Source organism: Entelurus aequoreus, linkage group LG01 (assembly GCF_033978785.1).
Source record: "Entelurus aequoreus isolate RoL-2023_Sb linkage group LG01, RoL_Eaeq_v1.1, whole genome shotgun sequence".
NCBI lineage: Eukaryota > Metazoa > Chordata > Actinopteri > Syngnathiformes > Syngnathidae > Entelurus > Entelurus aequoreus.
Genome location: NC_084731.1, coordinates 2,526,728 through 2,552,352, shown reverse-complemented (window position 1 = coordinate 2,552,352; position 25,625 = coordinate 2,526,728). Strand labels below are relative to the sequence as shown.

At 37.0% G+C, this 25,625-nt stretch overlaps 1 protein-coding gene across 3 annotated transcripts; it reads left to right on the top strand.

Moving 5' to 3' along the window:
• The first annotated feature begins 449 nt into the window (after nucleotides 1-449).
• On the top strand, nucleotides 450-21,825 carry LOC133646885 (rho GTPase-activating protein gacV-like). Of its 3 annotated transcripts, none has more exons than XM_062042775.1 (7): nucleotides 450-601; nucleotides 9,846-9,966; nucleotides 15,248-15,443; nucleotides 15,512-15,544; nucleotides 15,642-15,742; nucleotides 19,536-19,637; nucleotides 21,290-21,825. In XM_062042775.1, the coding sequence occupies exons 2-7, from the start codon at nucleotides 9,919-9,921 to the stop codon at nucleotides 21,398-21,400; spliced, it is 591 nt and encodes a 196-aa protein (XP_061898759.1). In that variant the 5' UTR covers nucleotides 450-601; nucleotides 9,846-9,918; the 3' UTR covers nucleotides 21,401-21,825. The 3 variants fall into 3 exon arrangements, with proteins under 3 accessions (XP_061898759.1, XP_061898776.1, XP_061898766.1); XM_062042782.1 differs by lacking the exon at nucleotides 450-601 and adding an exon at nucleotides 6,790-6,929; XM_062042792.1 differs by lacking the exon at nucleotides 19,536-19,637.
• Nucleotides 21,826-25,625: the final 3,800 nt, after the last annotated feature.

Below are 25,625 nucleotides of genomic sequence, written 5' to 3'. Positions count from 1 at the left end.
GAGTCCACAATTCAAATTCTTTTTGGAAACTGTGACTGTTGTGTCCTCCGGACCAAAGAGGAAAAGAACCAGCCAGTATCTGTGATGGTATGGGGGTGTATTAGTGGCCAAGGCATGGGTAAGTTACACATCTGTGAAGGCACCATTAATGCTGAAAGGTACATACAGCTTTTGGAGCAACATATGTTGCCATCCAAGCAACGTTATCATGGACGCCCCTGCTTATTTCAGCAAGACAATGCCAAGCCAGTGTTACAACAGCGTGGCTTCATAGTAAAAGAGTGCGGGTACTAGACTGGCCTGCCTGTAGTCCAGACCTGTCTCCCGTTGAAAATGTGTGGTGCAATATGAAGGCTCTCTCGCTTAGTAGTCTTTTAAGACTATGATAGCAATATGTTACCAATGATGTAATATTGTATGATCATGAGCATCTTTCACCAATCTACTTTACTTTACGTCCTAATTTGCAAGTAGGACATGTTTGATGTCCTTCATGCTAATATGACATCACATGACATGCATAAGCTATAAGGAAGGGAGTTGTCCTTCACTCCATGGAACACAACTACAGGAATTAAATTGTAAAGCGAGAAGGACACAGGTATGTCATTGCTAGATCTGGGAAACTTCTATGTAAATATGATATGTATATTTGTTGTTGTTTCCTACGCATTAATGTCTGGTGCAAGTACAATAAGCCATTCTTTGGTTCAATGTTAGCAACCTATGCTGTAATAGATGTGCTGTGAAATAACACCAGGACAAGCTACTGGACTTGGTTTTATAAAGTGTCCTCTACCGTCTTCTCAGACATTTCAAATGCAGGCGGACAAAAGTCCTAAATGTAGTTGACAGTAAAACAAAAGTCCCAAATAAGCGGACTGTAAGACAAGGCATTCTGCAGTGTGCAGGACACATGGCATAAGAAGATTGATTGATGGTCTACAGTCCCTTTGCCAATCAGGATGCAGAACACCATGCGCAATCATGTGCTGTAAGAAAAAAAGCGTAAACAAATACACACACAAAAAAGATGGGTGTAACAGCGAGGCCGTGTAAAGTGAAGCGTGTTGTAGCGAGGGAACACTATTAGTTTCACCTTGTAAATATCATTGCTGCAATTAAAAAAAACCTCATTATGTCCAGGTATATTCTTCCAAATTCAGAAGATTACAAAATGCTCAAAGTCTGCACATTTGACAATAAATATGGAGATGTAAGTGCAAGTCACTGAATGGACTGGAAAACAACTCTAAAGACCAAGTCAGGAATGCTCTCACTATTTGCCTACTCAGCAAATGTTTGATTTTCAGCTGCTGGATCTTTACAACTACAGTCAAAATCAACTTGGCTTTTGAGTCCAACAACTCAAAATAATAATAATACACTCACAGTCACTTATAACACAAAGCTTATGTTGTCTTTAGACACTGTCAAAATGACGTGTTTTTTTTCATGAAGTGAAAAAATGCCCCCCCGCATTTTTAATATGCGACATGTTTTAGCATTACATGACAAACATTTGCTCCTTTTGACGTTGTTATAGTCCAGGGGTCAGCAACCTTTTTGAAACCAAGAGCTACTTCTTGGGTACTGATTAATGCGAAGGGCTACCAGTTTGATACACACTTAAATAAATTGCCAGAAGTAGCCAATTTGCTCAATTTACCTTTAACTCTGTTATTATTAATAATTAATGATATTTATCTTTGTGGAAACACTGATCATCTTAATGATTTCTCACAATAAATATATATAGAAACAGATAAATATCAATATGCAACACTTTATTTTTATATTTTCTCTAAGTGCACATTTTTCAAGTTGAACATTTTCAAATGATGACTTCTAAGACAGTCTTGTGAAATCACAATATCCCATTTTAACTAGCTAGCCACTAACATTTTTGAACAAATCATGAATTACTTTGCACCATGTTTGTACAAATAATAACTCATGTAAAATACAAAAGTCAACTCTCAAATGTTAAAATAAATCCTGTCACACTTTGAACTGGACACCAAATCTGTTATCTGTTTCTTTGTCAGTTAGTGGGAAGCCTGGCATTGCATGCTGTTAACTAGTGTGCTGTACTCTGGTGTGTAACTTGACACTGCAACTCTGAGTGAGTCTTGCAGATGTGCATCAGTGAGGCGTGTTCTGTGTTTGTTCTTGATGAAGTTCATGTCAGAAAAGGCTTGATTCACAAAGATAAGATTTTTCCTCATTGTTTGCGGAACCTTCTTAATCTTTTGGACATATTTTCACAGCAATCTGGCCTTAAGCTTAATTGTGATAAATGTAAAATGTTAAGGATCGGAAATCTACAGGGAACGTCCTTTCGAATGGAATGCAAAGTGCCTGTTTTGTGGACAGATGGACCAGTTAACATACTTGGTGTTGTTGTCCCAGAGAATCTGGAAGATCTAGGCTCAGTAAATTATGATAATCGACTAAGAAAGCTGGACAAAATTATGCAATTATGGAAAGGGAAATCCTACCACTGAGTGGTACACAAGTGTCCTGTAGGACAAAAAACATGTACTGTATGAAAATAAATGGTATCCTTTTTTACAAGTGATCCCCTCCCATTTTCCTTATGTAGAGTCTGCTGGGAAACATGGCGAGGAAACAATCCACTCATGGTGGTGTTTTCAATTTGATGTGCCAGAAAAAAAGAGACAATATTTGGCAGCAGATAATATGGATGAGCTCTAATATTGTAATAGATGGAAAGCCTTTCTTTTGGAAAAATATGTTTGAAAGAGGAATCATTTTTGTCAATGATATTATCAATGAGAATGGTAAAATGATGAAGTATGATGAATTTACAACTTTGTATGGTGATGCTTGCTCAAGCTTTTCATTTCATCAACTAACTGGAGTCATGGGAAAAGATGGAAACAAATAATTAATTATGGAACTGCTAAATTATTAGTTTGTAAACCTCTAATAAGAAATTCTAGTTGGCAAAAAGGAACTAAAATAAATAGAAAAATATATAATTCTTATTTAATAAAGAAATCTTTGAAGGCTGCCCCATACAACACATATGGAAAATGGGAGGACTTTTTTGACTGCCCGTTGCCATGGGATGCCATATTCAAACTAATCTATAAAACTACTATCGATGTGCAAAATCGTTATTTTCAAATTAAAATTATTTATAACTTCTTACCCACGGGGAAAATGTTAAAATGATGGAATATGACAGAGTCAGATGATTGCCCATTTTGTTGTCAGGAGCCTGAATCCACCCTGCATTTGTTTTGGTATTGTCATATTGTGTCTTCCTTTTGGGTGGAAGTTGAAAAAATGTGTTTAAGGATTGGTTTGTTTATGAAGCTTGATGTGGTTTCTGTTATTTTAGGAGAGTTCATTGACAATCATGATTTAGTCAATTTAATTATAGTACTCGGTAAAAGGTTTATTTTTAAGGCCAAAAACAGATATTCACTTAGTATTACTTTCTTTAAAACATTTATTCAGTATTTTTTTACTTTAGAAATTTACATGGTTGAAAACGATAATGATGCCAAAAAACATTTAAAAAAAAGATGGGAAGTCCTCAAAGGCTTATTTTGAAAGTATAATTATGTTTATAGATTATATGACATCTGTTGTTGTGTTCCCTAATTTTTTTCTGTGTACATGAATGAAGGTGTGTGTTGCTGAGTCCGACTTGGACATTATCTGGACTGGACCTGCTTTTAAAAACCCTTTAAACAAATCTAATTTCATTAACAACCTGGTCTGGTGAAGATAAGGTCATTTAAAAAAAAAAAAAAAAAAAAAAGATTCATTTTCATTTTCATTTCATTTTCATTTTCATGTTTATTTCGAATATGTAGACAAAACAAAAACAACAAATTTTGAAAAAACAACAACAAAAAAGCCATTCAAGAATGAATAACAAAAACAACAATAATAATAATAATAATAATAGTAATAATAAAAAGCAAAAGAAACAAGAAATGAAAATAAACATTTAATGTAAACATATCCGAAAAGGAGTGAGAAGAAGTAAAAACTTATGTACTCCCACCCCTCTTATTACTTACTGTATGTTTAATAATAATAATAATAATAGTATATAAAAATGTTATGTCATATAAATACATATACACATATAAGTACGTACACATATATACATACATACACACATACATATATACATATATATATATATATACATATACATACATGTACATCCACAACACACATTTAACAAGTAACTATGAATGTGACACATACATAGTATACATATACATACACATACAAACCCACTGACTCTTAGTGCAGTTCACTATATCCTGTGAACAATATATTTTTGTACATTCTTTTAAAAACATTGATGCTTGGACTTTGCTTATGTACTTCGCTCAGATTGTTCCACAACTTGACACCTGTGATGGAAATGCGAAAACTTTTCATGGTGGAATTTCTCATCTGAATTTTAAAATTGAGTTCTCTCCTCAAACTATGCCCCCCCCTCACGTTCACTAAACATGTTTTGAATGTTCAGTGGTAACAAATGGTTCCTAGCCCTGTACATAGTTATTGCTGTTTGATATGAGACAATGTCGGTGAATTTGAATCATTTAGACTGTAGAAATAGTGCATTGGTGTGTTCCAGATAGCCCACCTTGTGAATGGTCCTTACTGCTCTTTTTTGTAAAATGATTAGTGACTGTAACGAACTTTTGTAATTGTTACCCCAGACTTCAGTACAGTAGTTTAAGTATGGCAAGACTAAAGAACAGTAGAGAGTGTGTATGATCCAGAACCTGCTTTGCTTTGTTTATGACTGCTATACTTCTTGCTACTTTGTATTTGACATGTGTAATATGTGCTTTCCAGCTGAGCTTGTCGTCAATTGTTACACCAAGGAATTTGATTTTGTGCACTTGCTCAATAGCCACCCCATCAATTTCTATATTCAACTGTGTGTTTAAGCTGAACCTGCCAAAGAACATAAACTTGGTCTTGCTCACATTCAAAGATAATTTGTTCCAGTCAAACCACATAATTTTAGTTGATACAACTCTTCATTTATGTTCTTTTGTAACGTATCTAGATCATCACCAGAGCAAAATACATTAGTGTCATCTGCGAAAAGTACCATAGACAGCAACTTGGATACTTGGCAAATATCATTTATGTACAGTATAAAAAGTTTTGGTCCCAATACTGACCCCTGGGGGACTCCACAAGCAATGTCCAAGCAATTTGAGCTATGCTTTCCCAGCTTCACAAACTGTTTCCGTCTGTCCAAATAGCTTTTTATCCAGTCTATTGCCATACCTCTTATACCAATTTTCTCCAGTTTATTAATTAATATATTGTGATTGATAATGTCAAAAGCTTTTCTGAGGTCAATGAAGATGCCAATTGCATATTGATGATTATCAATTGCGTCTGTGATTCTTTCAATGGATTCCATCAATGCCTGAGAAGTTGATCTTTTAGTTCTAAAACCGTATTGACTCTCTGAGAGTACATTATTTTTTTCCAGGAATGAATCTAATCTGCTATTAAAAAGTTTCTCCAATATTTTTGAAAATTGAGGCAGTAGTGAGACAGGTGTGTAGTTTGTGAAGTGTGCTGGACTAGTGTAGTTTGTGAAGTGTGCTGGACTAGTGTAGTTTGTGAAGTGTGCTGCACTAGTGTAGTTTGTGAAGTGTGCTGGACTAGTGTAGTTTGTGAAGTGTGCTGGACTAGTGTAGTTTGTGAAGTGTGCTGGACTAGTGTAGTTTGTGAAGTGTGCTGGACTAGTGTAGTTTGTGAAGTGTGCTGGACTAGTGTAGTTTGTGAAGTGTGCTGGACTACTGTAGTTTGTGAAGTGTGCTGGACTAGTGTAGTTTGTGAAGTGTGCTGGACTAGTGTAGTTTGTGAAGTGTGCTGCACTAGTGTAGTTTGTGAAGTGTGCTGCACTAGTGTAGTTTGTGAAGTGTGCTGGACTAGTGTAGTTTGTGAAGTGTGCTGGACTAGTGTAGTTTGTGAAGTGTGCTGGACTAGTGTAGTTTGTGAAGTGTGCTGGACTAGTGTAGTTTGTGAAGTGTGCTGGACTAGTGTAGTTTGTGAAGTGTGCTGGACTAGTGTAGTTTGTGAAGTGTGCTGGACTAGTGTAGTTTGTGAAGTGTGCTGGACTAGTGTAGTTTGTGAAGTGTGCTGGACTAGTGTAGTTTGTGAAGTGTGCTGGACTAGTGTAGTTTGTGAAGTGTGCTGGACTAGTGTAGTTTGTGAAGTGTGCTGGACTAGTGTAGTTTGTGAAGTGTGCTGGACTAGTGTAGTTTGTGAAGTGTGCTGGACTAGTGTAGTTTGTGAAGTGTGCTGGACTAGTGTAGTTTGTGTGGACTTTGCCTACACAAGGCTACTACTTTTTACAACAAGCTACCGAGCTGCTAAACTTTAGCTACAAACACTGCTAACGTGTTACCCTCGGGTGGCTCGTCTCTAAGCCAGTGTCCGAGTGGTAATCAACATGGGAACCAAGAAGAACAAGGAGGACATCGACGAAATGAGAAAGTCGCTTGACTTTCTGACGGAGGAGATGTCTGTTGTGAGTAAAGAGCAGAAAACGATCATGGAGCTGGTTGCGGAAGTGACGACGCTGCGGATCCAGAACGCCGAGAAGGACAAACGACTCGACTTTTTGGAGAGCAGGGTCCAAGCTTTGGAGCAATACAGCAGGATAAATGATGTGATTGTATCGGGTCTCCACATAAAACCCCGGTCATACGCGCGGGCGGTGACCGCCGGTAAGAACGCGGGGGCGAGCGGTGTCGCCGACGGTGAGCTGGATATCTCAACGGAGCAACAAGTGGCTACCTTTGTACAGTCCAAAGGAATCCCACTGGACTGTAACACCATCGAGGCTTGCCCAGGAGAAACAACGACAGCAATGACAAACCAGCTGTCATCATAAGGTTTGTAAACGCACAAGACCGCACTACTGAGCCAGCCTGGAGAAAGTTAAAGGGCTCAAACATCTTTCTAAACGAGCACTTAACGAAGCACAACGCAGACATTGCAAAAAAGGCACGCCACCTCAGGAAGCAGGGGAAAATACAGAATACTTGGACCACAAGTTGCAAGATCTTTGTGAAGTTGAACGGAATGAATGCAAAAGTGGTACTCATCAGAAGCATGGAGGAGTTAGACAAGTACCAGTAGGGAAGAGCCAAAGGGATAGGTGGGCTATTGGCATTGTGGTCTAACTGAACTAAGGTAACAACACACCATGTCACACAACAATATGACTTTCGCTACAATGGGTGACGACAGTCATCTAAATCAGCGGATAATGGACTATGAACAATTTACTGCATTTAACACATTGGATCACTATGAGCACAACACACTGGACTTGGAACTGGACATTGACCCAGATATAAATTTATTTTCCAACATTAATAACTCTTGTAAATACTACACTACTGAACAGTATAATCACAACATCAAAGCAGATGGGAAGTTATCTATTATTCACATTAATGGTAGAAGTCTATATACAAACTTTAAATCCATTAAGAACTATTTGTACTCATTCTCACAACCATTCAATATCATAGCAATATCTGAAACTTGGTTCAACAAGGAAAGGGGAATGGACTTTGAGATGGATGGCTATGAACTTACTTATAAAAACAGAATTAACAAGGGTGGAGGAGGAGTAGCAATTTATGTGGATACAAATTTCAATTTCAAGATTGTAGAGGCTATGTCACAGGTGGTTGATAACCTTCTCGAATGCATTACAATTGAGATTTGCATGGAAAACAAAAAAAATATGCTAATCAGTTGTGTATACAGGGCGCCCGATTCAAGTATTGATACTTTTAAGGACTGGATGGGAGGCATGTTCTCAGGAATAGGTAATAAAAATATATTTATATTTGGAGATACTAACATAGATATATTGAAACATAGCAATCATAAAAGCACAGAGGATTTTATAAATACAATACACAGTATGTGCCTACTTCCTTCAATCACTAGACCCAGTAGAATTACATCTCACAGTGCCACTCTCATAGACAACATATTTACCAATGTAATTGATAACAAAATAAGTGGGTTATTAGTCTGCGATATTACCGACCACCTGCCGGTATTTACGGTAATTGATTATGTTTATAAGAATAGGACAGGTAAACAAAAAATATTTAGGCGAATAAAGACAGACAAATCAATTAATATGTTAATACAGGATCTAGTATCACTGAACTGGGATATGATTTATAATGAAAAAGATGTGGACAGTGCTTATAATATATTTTTGGAAATATTTAAGTCAAAGTATGATAAACATTGTCCAATCAAAGAATACAACAAAACAAGAGCATTTGATAACTGTCCATGGTTAACGAAAGGTTTGCAAAATGCTTGTAAAAAGAAAAATGCATTATACAGGAATTTTATTAGACAGAGAACCAAAGAAGCTGAGGATAAATATAAAAAATATAAAAATAAGTTAATCAGTATTATAAGGATAAGTAAAAAAGAATACTACAAGAATAAACTAGAGCGTAATAAAGATACATAAATAAAAAACATTTTCTTGGATAAAAAAGAAAGTAAAACAATATAAAAATAATTACATAAAAAATAGTAATGAATGAAAATGTTAGTGGACCAGCAGCACATACAATCATGTGTGCTTCAGGGACTGTGGCCCTTGCAGATGTGTTGTCTATGTTGTGGGAACCAGAATATTGGTAGCAGAAAGAAATAACCCCTTTTGTGTGAGTGGGTGTGAATGAGTGTGAATGGGGGGGAGGTTTTTTGGGTTGATGCACTGGTTGAAAGTGTATCTTGTGTTTTTTCTATGTTTATTTAAAAAAAATAAATAAATAAATAAATAAAAAAGATACGATTTTTAGAACAGGCCAGCGGGCGACTCATCTGGTCCTTACGGGCGACCTGGTGCCCGCGGGCACCGCGTTGGTGACCCCTGGTCCATACATTAGCCGCAACGCAGATATCCACCAGATCTAGTAAAGGGTTATTTACATATCTTTAGTGTTTCCAAACGGAACACGGCAGTAAAACGGCTGACCAAACAAAATACAAGTCACCGCCATGGACCCGCCAGCTGCGCAAGCTAGCTCTCCGATCAGCTAAACAGACTCCATAACTCCACGGTGACATGGAACTGAAACGATACGCATAGAATGAATACTAATACAGTGACCTGTAAACGTGTTGGTATATCAGCTAATGCTAGCGACACCAGCGTCATTACATTACCATAGCACGTAGAAATGTGCAAGAAAACACTCCTACAGACGCTTTAGTAAGCAAGAATAGTTTTAGTTGTAGTGTAAAACTTACAAAGGTTGCTTGGAGTGATGCATGAAGAATCCGTAGGATAGAACGGCTGGGAGACCGACGGCACTTTGGTTGGGATGAGAAAAAGAAGCACTACCCGTAAATAGTCTGGAATGTAGGTCATAATATTTGCCTTGTATATAGTGTTTTATATCACATTGTTGACTTTTCTACATTTTTTATGATTATTAGACAGATACTAACAAAACTTGTTTAAATTGGTTTCTGTTCATGTAAAGGTGGATTTTTGTTAATGTCTCTTTTGTCAGCCAAACGTTTTGCTCTTTTTCTTTGGCCAGGTTATTGTCATTGTGCCTCTGTGGAAGCTCTTATTCACCCTGTCCACCTTCCAATAGAGTCCTGTATATATTGTTATTGTTTAACTACATACATAGATGTAGTGTTGATGCTCGCTACTTTTGCCGTGTAGTTTGCGACAATTCTCCGGAGATAGCTTCCCCCGTAGCTTAGCTACATTTCATGGAGACTAACTTGCAGCTTACATTTTCCAGGTATCTTGACCATCACTTGGAGCCCACACAAGTTTGCTGAGCGTCTGAGGACAGCAGAAGAGGACAAGCAAAAATGAAGGTGGAGATGTGGAAGGTGCACGCCACGCTATGGCGCTATGTGGTAATGAAACGTACAATGACAAGTGAATGCATCCTATCTACAACACATGACAAGTGAATACAATCTACTTATCATTTGATTCCAAATCTCAAAGTGCTACAGAATTACAACCATTGGTGTTGTTAGGCCTATTTTGGAGTTGTAATAAATAAATAAATAAGAAATGGCTTAACGATAAGCCATTTGTTTTATTTGATATATATATATATTTGATATATATATATATATATATATATATGTTTTATTTGATATATATATATATATATATATATATATATATATATATATATATATATATATATATATATATATCTATATATATATATATATATCCTTATGTAACATCACCAGAATGATTGACAATTAGGAGGACCAATAGTCAACATGATCCACAACATCCTCTAGTATACCTTTAAGTCTTTCATATATATATATATATATATACAGTATATATATACTGTATATATATATACAGTATATATATACTGTATGTATGTATATATATATATATATATATATATATATATATATATATATATATATATCAGGGACGTGCACATTATTATAGAGGGGCAGGGGCTCAAAGTCAGAAAAGGGCAGGAATTTTTTTTTTGGTCCTTTACACAATACGGAAATTAATGTAAAATTAAATTTGCTAATAGGAAGCTAACTACTTAGCTGTGTGTCCTTTGTAGGTAAAAGTGATTGCTATTTCTTTTGTGTCGACAAATTATTGTCATATTGAGTTAATTCACATTATCATAGGCTTGGAAGACATGAAAAGCAACAAAACACTGGTTTATTATTAGGCTATTTATTGTTAAAGATAAGCACTTTAATATTGAACATTGAACAGTGCAACATGAACTTTGAAAAAAAAAAAAAAATACCCAAATGGAAAAAACTTCAAGGTGAAAATCTGTCCTTCTTCCCTTAACTTGATGAAAACACCATCAAGTTGTAACTTATGGTCTTTCTCACTTAATGCTCAGACTAAACAACTGAAACGCAATACAGGGCCAAAAATATGGACCAGGGGCCAGTAGAGGGCTGTATCCTTTCTTTTTTTGGCATTGTGCTGCAGGCATAATCAACATGAATCAAGTTTAAATACAGATGGTAATATTCCCAACAGATAACCTACATCTTATATCCCCAGAATGCTGAAATTATTATTATTATTAATAATAATGATAATAATAATAATAATTATTATTATCATTCTTATTATTATTATTATTGTTATTATTATCATTATTATTATTATTATTTTGTTAACCCACACAGTAATAGCAAAGTCACAATAAACTTCATATGTAAAACTCTACTGTGAGAAAAATGTGATCCGCCGTAAACACAGTGCATTTTATTTTGAAAATTAACCCGGTGTTTTGTTTTGTATTTTGTACACTACTTCCTGTCCCGCACGATCCGCTCTGCTCTGTGCGGAATTGATGTGCCGTGCTCAATTGATGCGCCGTGCTCCGACGTCCGGCAAAAACAGAAGCTGACACATTGAATAATAGAATAATTTATATAATAATTTATTTATCATTATAATAATACAGCGTTTTTCTGCAATATTACCCATATTAGATGCTGAAGAAGTGGACGGCGACTAGACCATAACTCACAGCTTCAAGTTGCTCCACTGTCACGTCTCCTCAGGGGCGCAGTTGGCTCTCTCTCCTCTCACTTACTCACTCACTCGCCCTCTCTCTCTCTCTCTGGCGGAAGCGGCAGGCTCAAACAAGCCGGTATTACAAGAAAACGTGGAGTTTTTGTACCGCTGTTTTTTTTGTTTTGTTTTTTTTGTACGTCCCTGACAGGAATTTATTAATGTTGTGTAAAGAACAAAAAACAAAAAAACAGAAAAAAAACACACACACAGACAGAGGGCACTTTTTAAGACGAGGCAATAAAGGGCAGGGGCTCAAGCACCCATAGGGCCCTATGTGTGCACGTGCCTGTAATGCTCATAAGGGTATTCTAGTCAAATGCGTGTGTGTAAATATGCAATGTGTAAATATCAAAATATGACGTCGAATCACTTTTATGTCAGGCAATATTACATTTAATGACAATTTTACATAAATGAATACATCCAAACACGTTGTACATATTTATTATGTGCAGGAAGACATAACAGTTACAATTGTGTGTGTATCTTCCAAACAAGAAAGACGTTTTATCACATCAACATGGGACTAACTGGCACACCCCGCTTCGCTGCAGGTCCGCAAGCCACGCCCACCCCCCACAGCCACAGAAGAGGAAAACTGTCCTTTTTTGGGCACGATAAAGTCTTAAATAATGTCAAACACGTAGCATTACAATAACCAGGAAGATCTAGTAATCAGGCATTCACATTTTACCACAACACACATGGGGGAAAGTCCTAGTTGGAAATACAGCCAAATTAACTCCTAAACTGCCATTTTAACACACACTTCAAACTACGCGCACGCATCCAATACTTTCTCGTGCGCACGAGAAAGTTTCTCCTGCCCACAAGAAACTTTTTATAAAAAAAAAAAATATTTAAAAAAATATATGTATATACATTTTTTTATTTTATTTTTTTATAAAAAGTTTCTTGTGCGCACGAGATACACATCTAAAAAAAAAAATTTCCCCCACGTCCATTTAGGGGCTCCGTACGTTTCTAACAATTTTGAACGGAAATAGTTTATGCACATTCAGATAAATAATTCAAAATGTTTTGGCCGGGGGCCGGGCTGAATATATGTGCACTAATTGACAGAAAGAGCCCGCACTTGGCGCGATTATGTCATGTTATCCATGAAAAAATGCATTTTTAGACCATGTGATTGGCCTGAGTGGCTAGGAGACCCCGAGAGTAACAAGCGGTTGCCTTGTTGCCTTTCCATTAATAACAATAGATTAGTTTTTAGTATAAGTTTGCTGGTTTCAAGAAATGTAATGCCGAGTGCATATCATTATGTCAAGATAATGGCACTAGCATTTACTTCATTTAAGAATATTTTTCAACATACTGAGCAAAAAGGTCTCATATTTTTTTTCTACCAAAAGTGCACTTGTTATTAGTGAGAATACAGTATTTCCTTGAATAGCCGCAGGGGCGCTAATTAATTTAAAACCTCTTCTCACTCCTGCGTTTACCAAAAGCATGCGGGATTGGCAAGCATGCGTTAATTATTTTAAAACCTCTTCTCACTCCGGCGCTTACCTTATCATGAAAAGCACATTTAATAAAAAAAAACGTTATTATGGTCTTACCTTTAGGTATAAATGAGTCCATGCGCAGCTCCTATAGAAGTCTTCCTTATCTTTCTTCAGTTTTAAAAGTCTCTCTGTCTCGATGGAGATCTTCCTTTAAGTATTACCTCCTGCTTCGATTGAAAGTCCAGTTTAGAAAACTGTTTTATTTTAGATATGTAATCCTCCATGGTAAAAGTGCAAGCAAACAATGGCTCCTCACGCTTGCTGCCTGTTGTCTTCTTCTGCAGTACCAGCAGTCGCAAGAAGGATCACTAGCGCCCTCTACCACCAGGAGGAGGAAGTCATTTAATGACTCATATTTGACCCGGCGGAAGTGCCAAGCATGCGCTAATTATTTTGCGAAACGAGTTTGACCCGGCTGTAATTCTAGGCAAGCGAATACTATATTCCCGGCGGCAATTCAAGGAAATAGGGTATACTTATTTTAAGGTATTTTTGGGTTCATTGAAGTTAGCTAATTTTACTTGTTTTGGAAAGTCTTGACAAGCCAAAGTTTCTTGTTTTATTGGCAGATAATTTTGCTTAGTTCAAATAAAATACCCCTAATTTTTGTATTTTTTTTCTTGTTTTTGAACACTTGACTTTTTGCAGTGTAATTAGATTAACATAGTAACTCATTAGATGACCATAGTAACTAGTATATCATCCATAAGCGCAGATTCCAACCATTGAAATACTTTGTATAGTTCAAGACTCACGGTAATTTGAAATCATCACTGCACATCATAATGGCAGCTACAATTTCCATCTTGAAGATCTAAAAAAATGATTTGGGAATGTCCGGCGGGCCAGATTGAAAAGCTTAACATGTGGCCCCCGGGCCTTAATTTACCCAGGTTTGGTATAACAGTTTATAACAGGAACTTAACATCATAAAGAGGCAAGCCCATAAAAATAGGGTACAATAATATAATATATATATAATATATGAATAATATAAATATATTCTACATATATTCTACATTTAAGTGCAGTCAAGAAGGAACATATGCATTATACAGTCAATGCTAACACCGCAATAAGTTTTCCAACTTGTTTAGTGTGCGACACTGAAGTAAACAACAATGGAGGGCGGAGAGAGAAGCGCGTTTTGGAGTTGTAAATGCAGTCATTATTTGGAGTTGGTGAAGTTGTCGGGGCAGTATGTTGTGGAGGAGATGATGTATGTTGTAGCTGCTGGCGACGGGGTGTTAGCCAATGACTTTGGCTGGGGGGCGGGACTTTCGGGAGAGATAGGGAAGTGACGTTGTTGATAGGAGGTAGTAGACTTCGAGTTTTGCTGGGAATGTAAAACATACATCGGGAGAAAAATGGCATTTTTGTACCGTTAAAAGACTACACAATGTTCAAATAAAAAATATCCGGATAATCTTTACAAATCATTTTAATTTCCTTTGCTGCCCAGAGAAGCTAAACATCGTATAAACGTTATGGATAGGTTCTTTTTATTATTATTTTTTTTTCATTTATTCATTTATTTCAGGCAATGCCATAAAAAGTACAAGGTAGACAACGCATAATAATATGTATAAATATAAAGCAAAAGATAATGTACAATAATGCAAAGGGTAATGTACAGTAGGTAAGTATGATTTTTTAAATTTCCTCAATAAGAAAAAAAGAAATTTTTACCGTTAAAAAAAAAAAAAAAAAAAGCCTCTCGTGCTGCAATATCCAGATAATATTTACGAATCAACATTTTGTATTTTGGTTTTCTTTTCCTGCCCAGAGAAGCCAAACATGGTAGAAACGTTATGGATGGGTTCATTTTTTTTTAAATTTTATTTTAATTTTTTTCATTTATTCATTTATTCCAGGCAATGTCATAAAAAAGTACAAGGTAGACAACACATAGGAGATGAGTAAGCCCTGTACAACACTTGTGTGTGTGTGTGTGTGTGTGTGTGTGTGTGTGTGTGTGTGTGTGTGTGTGTGTGTGTGTGTGTGTGTGTGTGTGTGTGTGTGTGTGTGTGTGTGTGTGTGTGTGTGTGTGTGTGTGTGTGTGTGTGTGTAACAGGAATTTCAGCAGGTGTTGGAAGGATTGTCTCAACACGAGCGGAAAAAAGTGGAGGATCATCTCTTACGCGAAATCGAAAAGGCCAGACTCATAGAACGTCAAGATGCCAATGAGCAGACTTATCGCGCCCAAGAGCAGATTCATCTTCGCGACCAGCAGATTTATGAATTAAAAAAAGAGCTTTTCAAAGAAAAATGTAAGGAAGGTAGATTCTACCATCTAACATTATAATATTGTTTTTTTAATTGAAGCCATCTCTTGCAGTAAAATCCCTGGAGAAAAACCAAAACCAAAAAGGTATGAAAAGTCAACATCAGCTCTTTGAGTAGCCTGACAATGAAGTGTTTCATTTGTAACTTGTATTTCTGTGTCTTACCAAACACAACTTGGAAAGCCGCCTGTGAGGACGAGCAGGACGATTCCGGTTTAGGAACCAGCCGGGGCCCCGCTAATAAGATGCCGGCGGCCAAAAGGGCCAAAAGGGGTCCAACTAAGGTAGCAGCAGGATTAACACACACAACTCTACTTAGACGCATACACATCATGTTATCATTGTATGGTATCATTTTATCATTAATCATGTTATCATTGGATCATCTTTTTATGGTATCATGTTATCATTGATCATGTTATTATTGGATCATCTTTTTATGGTATCATCTTATGATCATCTTTTATGGTATCATTAGATCATCTGTTTATGGTATCTTATCATTGGAACATGTTATCATTGGATCATTTTTTTATGGTATGTTATCAAGGATCATGTTATCATTGGATAATCTTTTTATGGTGTCTTGGATCATCTTAATCAAGTATAATTGGATCATCTTTTGATGGTATCATGGATCATCTTAATCATGTTATTGGATCATCTTTATGGTATCATGTTATCATTGGATCGTCTTTTTATGGTATCATGTTATCATGGATAATCTTTTTATGGTATGTTGTCATGGATCATCTTAATCATGTTATCATTGGATCATTTTTATGGTATCATGTTACCATTGGATTATCTTTTTATGGTATCATGTTTATCATGGATCATCTTTTTATGGTATCATGTTATCAAGGAACATATTTTTATGGTATGTTGTCATGGATCAACTTAATCATGTTATCATTGGATCATCTTTATGGTATCATTTTATCATTGATTGTGTTATCATTGGATTATCGTTTTGTTGTATCATGAATCTTATCACCGGATCATCTTTTTATGTTATTATTGGATCATGTTATTAGATCATCTTTTTATGGTATTGTTTTATCATGTTATCATGTATCATCATTTTATAGTATCATTGAATCATGTTATCATTATATCAAATTTTTATGGTATAATTTTATCATGAATCATGTTTTTAAGGTATCATTTTATAATAGATCCTGTTATCTTTGGCATCATTTCAATAGAGCATGGTATCCTAGATGATGGTACCAGACATAGTGATGACGTCATTGCAGAGGTGTGGACTCGAGTCACATGACTTGGACTTGAGTCAGACTCGAGTCATAAATTTGATGACTTTAGACTGGACTTGACAAAATGTAAAGAGACTTGCAACTCGACTTAGACTTTAACATCAATGACTTGTGACTTCACTTGGACTTGAGCCTTTTGACTTGACATGACTTGCTACTTTCCCCAAAACCTAAAGCTTAAAAAGTTATTTGGGAGCGCTCCGTAGCTTTCATTTTGTACGTGTCTGTCTGTCTATCAGCGTGTGTGCTGCGTGTCAGCGTGTGTGCTCTCAGTACAACAGCCAATCAAATTAGATCTACATTGTTTTCATCACACAGCATTCATCCAATCAAATTGCAGGACAACCACTGAACACGAGTTGTCAAACAACGCGCCAGTGAGAAAGATTTATACCAAAGTTGGTTTCGTTCGGGTATAAAAACTACGACTTGGTCAACGAATTGCCGTATGCAAATCACGCAGTTGGAATATTACAGACGGAGACGCAACAACTTCCAACTTCGTTCGACATTTGAAGTTGCACAAAGAAGGGTAAGTTTTGAATGTAAGCTAACGTTTATTGGCTAAGTAACACGACTTTTATTTGCTGTGTAGTTAAATGAGTGAGGCTGTAAACTCACTGCTAACGTCATAACCATAGACATCTTATAAGTAGACGCAGCATGGAGCGCTACTGCCTACTGGCGCAGACGAGACGCGGGGCCGCCATCTTGGAGTGGTGATCCGCTCCACTAGTGCAATTCATTTGGCAGGAGCAATGAACTGTCAGCGCATTTAATTCATCTTACCTCACTGAATACCACTCATTTTCACGAGCTTTTTTGTCATACGTGTAGCTATAATAACGGACACATGTTTTATTATTCATAGTTTGCTTAACAGTAATAGAATATTCTTATACGCTATAAGTGACCAGACGTCTGAGATTAAAACTGGGAATATAATCCCAGAGAAGGGGGAAAAAAACGGTCAGATATTTTTAAATTGAAGAAACAATATGATTACGTTATATAGACATGCTACATAAACAATGTATGAATACATTAGATATCTATATATCTTATAGACCGTATCTCTGTTGCTGCAACAGCAGAGAGTTTATTCTGTCGTGACACTTTGTATTGATATTTTGTATTACATTCTTCCCTTAAATGATCATGTTTACAGTGATTGTTATATATGTATTTTTTATGTATGTCGCTTTGGATAAAAGCGTCTGCCAAATACTTAAACATATATAAACACCTGAAAGTCTTTATATCAGCTAAAACCACCAATCTGTTTCACTGGATTCAGAATAAAACCAAATTCTGTTTTACCCAACAATATTAGTATTTGAATATTGTTACTTGAAGTCTTATTCCTGGTTACAATTATACTGTTAAGAAAGTATTGTCTTATATTTTGCCTAAAATGAGAATGCATCATAATCAGTGGCAGCTGGTGAATTTTGTTTTAGGTGGGGCAGAAAGTTTGTAAACCAAACCCCTGTAGGGGCGTCATCCTCCCCCAGAAGATTTATTTGTGATTTTCACATACAAATATTGAAGATCTTTGCTCCTTCTCAACTCTGTGGTAATGTTATTTTCATAAAATACAACCAATAGTACATTAATGTTAAATCTTACTTGTGAAAAGTAATCCCCCGATTCCTATTTTCAACAGTCCGCTCATTTGAGCAGGAAAACGCTGAACACCAGCCCGGCATCTTTGTTTTCTACCTGTCAACTGTCAGTTTAGGCTGCTCTCCGGCTCCTCATCACCACTTCAAGATGCAAATTGCTCGCGTCACAGCAACCAATATTGCGTCTACTTATAAGATGTTTATGGTTATAACGTCATTTCAAACACGGCAATCTGTTGCGTCCACTGCAGTTTGCTACCTTATTCATACTTTTTTTCAAGTGATTTTTTTAAGCAGGGTTGCATGAGGTACCTACACTTAACGTTACGTTAGTCAATGTATCACACACAGTAACATAACGTTAGACGGCGGTCAGCAGCACCGCGTATTTTAGCCACCTACAAAAAGACAAACATAGTCAAATAAAGGTCAGTTAAAATGTATACTATATTAAGAATATGTGTACATATTGCATAGGGCCCTGACATTTAAAAAGTACAACTCTGTTCATTGTTATGTTCATGTATTTGTTATGTTTTTCAAGTGTACGCACACATCAACACACATACAGTATGAGATGAGATCAATGAGATAAGGTAAGAACAGAATAGAAACTGCTGTGGAACTAGTTACAATGCAATATGCCATGGACATACAATGTTAACACTTTTGTACAAATAAGAACAGTTGCACTTGTTTTTGCAAATGTGTTTATTCTGTAAAGGAATGAGTTAAATGTTTAAAATTGTTTAAACTATTAAAATGACTGGTTAATAGTGCTATTATGAATTGCAATGTCAGTACTATTTTCTTTCCTGCTTTTTCAAATGCACTTGTTTTAATAAATAAATACAGCGGTTTAAAAGCATACACAATCTGTGTAAAAATATTAGTCTGTGGTCAAAAGGACTTGAAAGGACTCGAAACTCAAAATGCAGGACTTGTGACTTGACTTGAGACTTTCCAGTCTTGACTTTGGACTTGACTCGGGACTTGCCTGTCTTGACTCGGGACTTGACTCGAGACTTGAGGGCAAAGACTTGAGACTTACTTGTGACTTGCAAAGCAATGACTTGGTCCCACCTCTGCATCATTGATCATAGTGATGACGTCATTGATCATAGTGATGACGTCATTGATCATTTGGAGTACTGAGTGTTTCCTGTGTCCTGCAGAGGAAGAAGGAGCAGCAGCAGGACAATTCTGGTTTAGGAACCAGCCGGGGCCCCGCTAATAAGGTGCCGGCGGCCAAAAGGGCCAAAAGGGGTCCAACTAAGGTAGCAGCAGGATTAACACACACAACTCTACTGACGCATACACATCATGTTATCATTGTATGGTATCATTTTATCATTAATCATGTTATCATTGGATCATCTTTTTATAGTACCATGTTATCATCGATCATCTTTTTATGGTATCATGTTATCATTGATCATGTTATTATTGGATCATCTTTTTATGGTATCATCTTATGATCATCGTTTATGGTATCTTCTTATCATTAGATCATCTGTTTATGGTATCTTATCATTGGAACATGTTATCATTGGATCATTTTTTATGATACCATGTTATCAAGGATCATGTTATCATTGGATCATCTTTTTATGGTGTCTTGGATCATCTTAATTAAGTATCATTGGATCATCTTTTGATGGTATCATCTTAATCATGTTATCATTGGATAATCTTTATGGTATCATGTTATCATTGGATCCTTTTTTATGGTATGTTATCATGGATCATCTTTTTATGGTATGTTGTCATGGATCATCTTAATCATGTTATCATTGGATAATCTTTATGGTATCATGTTATCATTGGATCCTTTTTTTATGGTATGTTATCATGGATCATCTTTTTATGGTATGTTGTCATGGATCATCTTAATCATGTTACCATTGGATCATCTTTTTCTGGTATCATGGATCATCTTAATCATGTTATCATTGGATCATCTTTATGGTATCATGTTATCATTGGATCATCTTTTTATGGTATGTAGTCATGGATCATCTTAATGATGTTATCATTGGATTATCTTTATGGTATCATGTTATCATTGGATCGTCTTTTTTTGGTATCATGTTGTCATAGATTATCTTTTTATGGTATCATGTTTTCATGGATCATCTTTTTATGGTATGTTGTCATGGATCATCTTAATCATGTTATCATTGGATAATCTTTATGGTATCATGTTATCATTGAATCATCTTTTTATGGTATTATGTTATCATTGAATCATCTTTTTATGGTATGTTGTCATGGATCATCTTAATCATGTTATCATTGGATCATCTTTATGGTATCATGTTATCATTAGATCGTCTTTTTATGGTATCATGTTTATCATGGATCATCTTTTTATGGTATCATGTTATCAAAGATCATCTTTTTATGGTATGTTGTCATGGATCATCTTAATCATGTTGTCATTGGATCATCTTTATGGTATCATTTTATCATTGATTGTGTTATCATTGGATTATCGTTTTATGGTATCATGAATCTTCTTATCATTGGATCATCTTTTATGTTATTATTGGATCATGTTATTAGATCATCTTTTTATGGAATTGTTTTATCATGTTATCATGGATCATCATTTTATAGTATCATTGAATCATGTTATCATTATATCAACTTTTTATGGTATCATTTTATCATGAATCATGTTTATAAGGTATCATTTTATAATAGATCATGCTATCATTGGATCATGTTTGTAGGGTATCACTTTAGCATGTTATCATTGGATCATGGTTTTAGGGTATCATTTTATAATAGATCCTGTTATCTTTGGCATCATTTCAATAGAGCATGGTATCCTAGATGATGGTACCAGACATAGTGATGACGTCATTGATCATAGTGATGACGTCATTGATCATTTGGAGTACTGAGTGTTTTCTGTGTCCTGCAGAAGAAGAAGGAGCAGCAGGGCGAGGAGCAGCAGGGCGAAGAGCAGCAGGCTGAGGAGCAGCAGGCTGAGGAGCAGCAGGGCGAGGAGCAGCAGGCTGAGGAGCAGCAGTAGGATCATCTCTGCTGACATCACAGAGGAGCAGCAGGGTGAGGAGCAGCAGGGCGAAGAGCAGCAGGCTGAGGAGCAGCAGGGTGAGGAGCAGCAGGCTGAGGAGCAGCAGGGTGAGGAGCAGCAGGCTGAGGAGCAGCAGGGTGAGGAGCAGCAGGCTGAGGAGCAGCAGGGTGAGGAGCAGCAGGCTGAGGAGCAGCAGGGCGAGGAGCAGCAGTAATCATCTCTGCTGACATCACAGAGGAGCAGAAAGAAGGAAGGACCTCCAACATTTCGAATACACGTTCAACTAAATATATGTTCCACTATAAATGTTAACTCTTGTTAAAATAGTTTTTTAGTTAGTGATTTAAAGGAGTCATTCATGTTTAGTATTTGTGTAATGGCTGATAGTTATTTATTCACTTGAAATAAAAGGTTCAGGCTGACCTGGGTTATTTTCAGTGTGGTAACATGCTGCCCTCTAGTGGCAGGAGTGACGAATGGCTGTTGGACCTGAGTTAGTTTCAGTGTGGTAACATGCTGCCCTCTAGTGGCAGGAGTGACGAATGGCTGTTGGACCCTAGTTAGTTTCAGTGTGGTAACATGCTGCCCTCTAGTGGCAGGAGTATAGATTTTGATTTTTTTTTTGGATTTTTATTAGTTGCCTCAACAACCCACTAGTCTTCCTGGGGTCCACAATTCAATACAATTACAAGTGAAAGCATATAATTATAACTACACAATACAGAAAAACATAAAAGCATCAATAAAAAAACAAGCAAACAATTTACAGTCACAGAATAATAATTACCATAAAAATATAGCTACACAATATAAAACAAAACAAATCGTCAACGAGCAAACTAATTTAAAGACTCGGATAAAATATTACTCTCTTTTTAAAAACCTGTTTACTTTCAATGCTGGTGAGAATTCAAGGCAGGTTATTCTAGAGCGATAAAGATCTATAAATAAAAGATTTCCGCAAAGCATTCTTCCTGGGACGAGGGAGTACAAAATGCCCCTCGTTGGACGCCCTGGTATTGTGATTATGTATAGTGCTACTGTGAACTATTTGAGAAAAGCAGTTTTACTAGCAGTTACTGATTTGAGCCATAAAAGAGTATTAGCTGACAACCTGTTCTGCACTGTTAGCCAGGAAAGAGAAGCATGCATTTGGTTCACGTTGGTTCTTAGTGAACAACCAAGAACCAGCCTTGCTGTCCTATTCTGGACAATCTGGAGCTTACTGATCTCACCACTTGCAGCAGACGCCCAGACTGTAGAACAATAGTCAAGATGACACAAGACTAAACTCTTAACAATTTGACAAAGAGGTGGATCAACAAAAGCAGCACATTTCCTGGAAATACCAACAGCCTTCCCATCTTTGTAACTATATCACTGATATGATTTGACCAGGATAGAGTGCAGTCCAGCATCACTCCAAGGAGCTTGGCACTTCTGACCTGTTGAACTGTTGAAATACCTAGCCTCAAATCCAACTTTGGGTCACAAGATAACCCTTGCCTAGTCCCCAATGTAATACTTTTTGTTTTTGAGGTGTTAAGGACAAGTGTGTTACATACTGTCCAGTCATGCACAGCTTTTAGTTCCTCACTCAATACTACATTAAGTACACTGCATGATGGTGCAGCATGATATCAATCAATGTTTATTTATATAGCCCTAAATCATAAAAGTCTCAAAGGGCTGCACAAGTCACAACGACATCCTCGGCACAGAGCCCACACAAGGGACGCCGATGTGAATGACTATGAGAAACCTTGGGGAGGATCGCATATGTGGGTAACCCCCCCTCTAAGTACAGTCCCTAGTGGATCCAACATAACAGTGAGAGTCCAGTCCATAGTGGGGCCAGCAGAAGACCATCCCGAGCGGAGACAGGTTAGTAGTGCAGAGACGTCCCCAACCGATGCACAGGCGAGCGGTCCACCCCGGGTCCCAACTCTGGACAGCCAGCACATCATCCATGGTCATTGGAACCGGAATAATCCGACGAGGGGGCAAAGGAGAAAAGAAAACGGCAGATCAACTGGTCTAAAAAAGGGGGGTCTAATTAAAGGCTAGAGTATACAAATGAGTTTTAAGATGGGACTTAGAGGTAGCATCTCTAACTGTTACCGGGAGGGCATTCCAGAGTATTGGAGCCCGAATAGAAAACGCTCTATAGCCCGCAGACTTTTTTTGGGCTCTGGGAATCACTAATAAGCCGGAGTTCTTTGAACGCAGATTTCTGGCCGGGACATATGGTACAATACAATCAGCAAGATAGGCTGGAGCTAGACCGTGTAGTATTTTATATGTAAGTAGTAAAACCTTAAAGTCGCATCTTAAGTGCACAGGAAGCCCATGCAGGTGAGCCTGTATAGGTGTATATATGTGTGTATATATATAAATATAAATAAATATATATAAATATATGTATAAAGGTATATACAGTATAGGCGTAATATGATCAAACTTTCTTGTTCTTGTCAAAAGTCTAGCAGTCGCATTTTGTACCAACTGTAATCTTTTAATGCTAGACATAGGGAGACCCGAAAATAATATGTTACAGTAATCGAGACGAGACGTAACGAACGCATGAATAATGATCTCAGCATCGCTAGTGGACAAAATGGAACGGATTTTAGCAATATTACGGAGATGAAAGAAGGCCGTTTTAGTAACACTCTTAATGTGTGACTCAAACGAGAAAGTTGGGTCGAAAATAATTCCCAGATTCTTTACCGAGTCGCCTTGTGTAATTGTTTGGTTGTCAAATGTTAAGGTGGTATTATTAAATAGATGTTGGTGTCTAGCAGGACCGATAATCAGCATTTCCGTTTTCTTAGCGTTGAGTTGCAAAAAGTTAGCGGACATCCATTGTTTAATGTCATTAAGACACGCCTCCAGCTGACTACAATCCGGCGTGTTGGTCAGCTTTAGGGGCATGTAGAGTTGGGTGTCATCAGCATAACAGTGAAAGCTAACACCGTATTTGCGTATGATGTCACCCAGCGGCAGCATGTAAATACTAAAGAGTGCAGGGCCAAGAACCGAACCCTGGGGGACTCCGCACGTTACCTTGACATAGTCCGAGGTCACATTGTTATGGGAGACACACTGCATCCTGTCAGTAAGATAAGAGTTAAACCAAGACAAGGCTAAGTCTGACATACCAATACGTGTTTTGATACGCTCTAATAAAATATTATGATCAACAGTATCGAAAGCGGCGCTAAGATCAAGAAGCAGCAACATAGATGACGCATCAGAATCCATCGTTAGCAATAGATCATTAGTCATTTTTGCGAGGGCTGTCTCCGTAGAGTGATTTGCCCTGAAACCGGATTGAAAAGGTTCACAGAGATTGTTAGTCACTAAGTGTTCATTTAGCTGCTGTGCAACAATTTTTTCGAGGATTTTCGAGATAAACGGAAGGTGGGAGACCGGTCGGTAGTTTACCATGAGGTCAGGATCGAGGTTAGGTCTTTTGAGTAGAGGATGAATAACCGCTTTTTTGAATGCTAGGGGAACAGTGCCGGAGGAAAGTGATAAGTTTATAATATTTAACACTGATGGACCTAATAGTACAAAAAGCTCCTTGATAAGTTTCCCAGGAATTGGATCAAGTAAACATGTTGTTTGTTTTGTACCATTTACACATCTTAACAATTCCTCTAATGTTATTTCATCAAAGAGAGAGAAACTATTTTGGAGGGCAGTGTCCGTCGTATATACAGTCATATCTGTGTTAATAGAGCCCAGTTGTAGCTGGGATGCGTTGTCTTTAATCTCTTTTCTAATGACTTCAATTTTCTTATTAAAGAAATTCATAGTCATCTGTCGAGTGGGTGGAGCTACTGGGAGGAGTCCCTTGTTGGGTTAGCGATGCTACTGTACTAAACAATAATTTAGGATCATTTTTGTTGAGGTGGATGAGATTTGAGTAATATTTAGCTTTAGCTAAGGTAAGCATGCGTTTATAAGTTATTAAACTATCATTCCATGCTTGATGGAAAACCTCAAGTTTAGTCGTGCGCCATTTACGTTCCAGCTTTCTACATGATAATTTATGAGCTCTAATTTCTTCTGTAAACCATGGGGTGCGCGTGTTCATGTATTATTTGTGTAAGACCACAGCTATCAATTATGGTCTGAAGCGCCACGCACTGAGGATCCGATGGAGTATTCTTATGGATATTAAAGTCCCCCATTATGATTATATTGTCGGCGTGCG